Source organism: Anas acuta, chromosome 2 (assembly GCF_963932015.1).
Source record: "Anas acuta chromosome 2, bAnaAcu1.1, whole genome shotgun sequence".
Taxonomy (NCBI): domain Eukaryota; kingdom Metazoa; phylum Chordata; class Aves; order Anseriformes; family Anatidae; genus Anas; species Anas acuta.
Window position 1 is genome coordinate 69,660,692 of NC_088980.1, and position 4,781 is coordinate 69,665,472.

A 4,781-nucleotide genomic window follows, 5' to 3' on the forward strand; every position below is an offset into this window, starting at 1 on the left:
GAAGGAAAAGGCCCCACCTCTTGATATCCACCACAGCCTCTGTTGTGTTACAAAAGCACCAGACCTGCAAAGAGCTAGGGAAGTGTGGCCTTAGCTCCAGCTCCAGCTCATACCTTTACTTCCCCTGAAAGAGGGCACGGTACATAGTCCAAAGCCATAGCTTGAGCCGAACCTCCTTTCCTCCACCAATGTCTTTAGGAGCATGTACATGACAGCTCTGCTCTGGGCTGCAGCCCACACCTGGGCTTTTTTCATTCCCCAGGTGAGCTCTCAGTCAGCTCTGCCCTCTAGGCTGGTTTGCCACCTGCAGCACACCACGAGAGAAGAAAGCAGCCTGAGAGCAGCAAATGTCTCCCTCCAACCCGTCCCTTTGGCTCCTGGAGCTACCAGGGGCTGTGCTGGGGGGGAACAACTTTGTGGTGCAAGAGCCAAGGGCGTAGGACAGGATTTTTGGCAGGTCCAGTTGCTCCGGGAGAAGCACCTTGAGGCTCTCCCTGTGATGCTCTCCAGGTGAGGTGGCCCCACAGTGGGTCCCAGGAGGGCATCAGGCTGCAGGAGCACCACAAGCCGGGATGGGTGCCTCATTCCCAGAGGACAGGGGCTGGTGGCCCCCAAAGGCCAAGCCCTTCTGCCGTGGACAGGCGGTGATGGGCACCCCAAAGCCTGTCGGGGGAGACACGGGCAGCTCCCCGGCTTGAGGCACTCGATGCCAGCACCACTCCGGTGCAGGAGGGGAAATGCCCGTGTGTTCCCACTCCCCCAAAAAAGGGGGGGCTGTGCTGCGGGTTCCCCACCCCATCCTCTGCGGTCCCACGGTGGGGACGGACCAGCAGGACCAGGAGAGACCGCCCCCCCCCCCCGCTCCCCCCTTGGCCTGGGGGTGACGTCATGGTGGGGGAGGGGCGGGGAGGGGGAGGGGACCCCACACCCCCCTTTCTCTCCCCCTCCTCCTCATCCCCCCCTCCTCAGCGCCAGCCCCGACGGGGCGGCCCGGGGGCGGGCTGGGGGCGGAGGGGGGGTTTCTACCGTGCTATCCCCACCCCCGGGGGCGGCCCCTCCGTCTGTCTGTCCGTGCGTGTCCGTGGGTCTGCGTCTTCGTGGGTCCGCGCATCCCCCCCCCGGCCCCGTGGGGACGGTCCCGGCTTCTTCCCCGCGGGGGGCCGGGGAGAGCACGGAGGGGCTGTGGGGGGGCTGAAGGCTGTGGGGGGCTGAAGGAGGAGCAGAGATTTCTCGGCGATTAATGGGGCGTGGGGGGGGGGGGGGACACGGGGAGACCGGGCTCTGGAGAAAGGCGGCCTGTGATGCCTATAAATGGCGTTTCTCTTCCAAGGTGCACATTAAAAAAAAATAATAAAATAAAATAAAAAGGAGGAGGAAAAAAAAAAAAAATCCGTCAGTGTCATCCCCCCACGTCAGGGCCGGCCGTGGGCGTGAGGCTGTACTTCCTCCGCCCCCTCCTAATGGAGCGAACCATTCCCAGCTAGTCCTCCTCGCCCTCTCCCCGGTTCTCCCTCTTTTCTCTCCTTCTCCTCTGTCTCCCCCCTCGTCTGCAAAGTCCTCCGCTGCTCGGAACTTGTTGGCAATGCCTATTTTTCAGCTTTCCCCCACGTTCTCCAAAGTAACTATTTAAAGATCTGCAGTCGCAAATGGTTTTACTAAATGTAGGATGGGACTTAAGTTGAACGGCAGATACATTTCTCTGATCCTTGCTGTGCAGATAGGTAAGTGGACCGCCAAAGCCCGTTCCCAGCGGGACGCCCCGAGCCCCGAGCCGTGCATGCAGCGGGGGCTGCGGCACTCATCCTGCCCGCACCCGCACCCGCACCCCTTGGTCTTCGCCACCCTGCAAGCTGGCGAGCCTGGGGGCTGCTGGAAGAGGCAGCGAATTCCTTCCTCCTCTTCAGTCACTTTCCTTTGGTCGTTTCCCTAAATCAGTGCATGCTCTCTCGTAGTTCGCTTTGCTCTTTTTTTTTTTTTATTTTTCATTTTTCCCCGCTCTGTGTTCGCCGTGCATGCGAGAGACTGCGTTTGTATTTGCTTTTTTTGGATAGCCCCTGTGTTCCTTACCGCTGACAATTTGGGGACTCCGGTGCTGAGAAATCCCCCTCTCTCCCTGGAGGGACGGAGGAATGAGAACGGGCACAAAATGGCTTGCGAGACATCTAGCTGGAAAGTTGGTGGATTTTTTTTTTTTTCTTCAGAAAATCAGGGGGACAAGCGAAGGGCTCCCTTTGGGAACTTGGAGGCTTTCCCATTTGCAGAGCAGCCTAAAAGCAAACAAACCCCAACGCTGACTTCAAAATATAAACATAAAAATATTCTCCCCGAATGCGGAGACATAATAAGAATAAATAATAAGAATAAAATAATTCAAAAAGAACAAATGATAAGAATAAAAAGAATCGCGCAATCCCACCTCCCGATCATTAATTTTGTTAAAAAACGAGTGGGTCCAAAAAATGTCTATATCTGTTAAGTTACTTTAAATAGAACAGGTTTCCCTCCAGCCCGGTATGAGTTTTTGTATAGTCGTTGCCGTTTTTATTTAATATATTGGGTTTTGTTTTTCCGATGGTTCTTTTTCTCTTGGTTTGCTCTCGGGTTCGTTTAATTCAGCATTTTTTTGCTGAAGTGGTTTTTGAGTTGCAGACATTCGGCAATGTCCAAGTTAATGGCCAGTTGAGTCCTGCACAGGCAAATTTTAAAGAATATGTATTGAATACGTATGTTCCCGGGCATGATCTAAAACTGGGCTTCAATGAAAGGGCGATTAAAGCACGGCTTTTCTTATCCGGGCTGGCAGGTGTGAAGAGAACCTTGAAAATATTTGCCTGCAAAGGAATTCTGCTACAGTAAAAAATACTCAGCATTGCTATTTAGAGATCCTTCCTCTCGGTCACCCTCCTTTCCAGACAACCTCTGCAGCATTTTGTGGGTATCAAAAGAAAATTTAAAAAAAAAAAAAAGGAAAGGAAAAAAATGAAAAAGGGAAAAAAAAGGAGGGAGGGAGAACAAGAAAGGGAGGAAAGAAGGAGGTAAAATGCTTCGAATATTTCCTCATTGGTAGAAGAAAAAAAAAAAAAAAAAAAAAAAAGGAAAGAAATATTGCAATGAAACGATGACCTCTGGAAAATGTGGCTGTGCGATGCAACCCCCTCAATTCGTATTACCTTTCCATTTTAACTGATGCTGAACTCTTCAGAAGGCCATTTTCTGTACTGACAGAGAAAGAAAGGGGAAGGCGGTATTATTTGGATGCTACCCTAAATTTCAGTCCTTGCGGTTTCTGTTTGTTTGTTCGGCTGGAGAAGGAGGAGGACTTGCTCTCATTGGCGTTTCTTTGACTCAGCCGAGGGAGGATTTTCTTGACGGTGAAATCCCCAAAGGCGGCTCGAGTGGCCGGGAACCGCCGTCCCCGAGCACGGGCAGGCTTGGGGAAAGTTCCCCCCCAAAATTGCCGCACAGCGCCGAGGTGCTGGCGGTGTGGCCGCTTTGCGGTGCCCCGGCGGGGGACGGATTTTAGGCACGCCGAGCTTCGGCTCTGCGCTCCTCCGTGGGTATTTCGGTGCGTTGAGGAGAAAAGAAATAATAATAATAATAATTAATAATAAAAATCCCTGAGTTCTGCGTTTGGGCGGTGGGGACGGGGAGCTGCCCGAAATCCCTGACATTTTGGAAGGTGACAGAGGTGGTGCAGGGGGGGGAGGCTCCGCGGAGGGTGCCGAGGCTGAAGGGCAGGAGGACTTCGGGGACAGGGAGCCGCTTTGGGGCAGGGATGCGACGGGCTGCGGACGGCCCCTGCGGTCCCGCAACCCGCTGCGCACGCCGGGCTTTGAAGGGCGGGATGTGGGGGACGGGGGGGGGCAGCTCGGGGGCACGGCAAAAAGACCGAGTGCAAGAGAAATCCCGCTGCCGTTCAAGCGAGCAGGACGCCCCGCTTGCGCCTCTTTTAATTACCGTTGTTATTTTGGCGGAGGGTCTGAGGACAGGGGTACCCTGGGTGGCGGCGGGGGGATGCTCTGAGCCCTGCTCGCCCCAATCCGTCCCCCTGCCACCAGGGCCCGGGCTCCGTCTCGGACCCCGCATCTCAGCGCAGCCCGGCACGTTTTGGGAGGAATTTGTGCGGCTTTCCCCCCGCCCCATCTCGCCCCTGGAACTGGGTTTAATGGGGCCGCTTTCCCCTCGGGATGCTCCGCGCTTCTTCCCGGTTTGTTTGCTCGGCTTTTTTCCCCCCTCCCGTAGCCTGCTGGGGTTTGATGTGACGGCCGGTGCCGGGGGGGTGTGTGGAGGGGAGGGACCACGGAGTCGTGTCACCGGTGAATCACAAAAGAGGGGGACCTTGCCTGAAACGGAGCCTTCCCGCGGCCCGGCCCTGTCCCGGGCGGGGGACTCGGGAGGGGACCCCGGCCCCAGCGCAGCCTCCCGGCCTTGGGAACCCCCCCTGGTGGGGGGCAGCCCCCTGCCGCCCCCGCAGGTGCTCCCAGGACTGCGACCTGCCCGTGCGCACCCGTTTTGGGGGCACACGGACACTGGGGAGGCTCGTCGTGTGTGGGAAGGGAGCCATCAACCTCTCCGTGTCCCCTCCCGTCCCCTCGGGGCACCCGGGGGCAGCCGGCACCCAGGAGGAGCTATCCCATCCCATCCCATCCCATCCCATCCCATCCCATCCCATCCCATCCCATCCCATCCCATCCCATCCCATCCCATCCCATCCCATCCCATCCCACTGTACGTTTCTGTCACAGGCGACTGGGGAGGGGGCTTGGTGGTATTTGGTTAGT

The 4,781-nt window shown here is 56.5% G+C and overlaps 1 protein-coding gene across 1 annotated transcript in view; it reads left to right on the forward strand.

The window, feature by feature from the left end:
• The first annotated feature begins 1,446 nt into the window (after positions 1-1,446).
• Positions 1,447-4,781, forward strand: part of NRN1 (neuritin 1) — a 10,594-nt gene continuing 7,259 nt past the window's right edge. Inside the window, exon 1 of the mRNA XM_068670800.1 lies at positions 1,447-1,721. Coding sequence (XP_068526901.1) covers positions 1,667-1,721 — 55 coding nt within the window. The 5' untranslated portion in view covers positions 1,447-1,666. The remainder of the gene's footprint in view (positions 1,722-4,781) is intronic.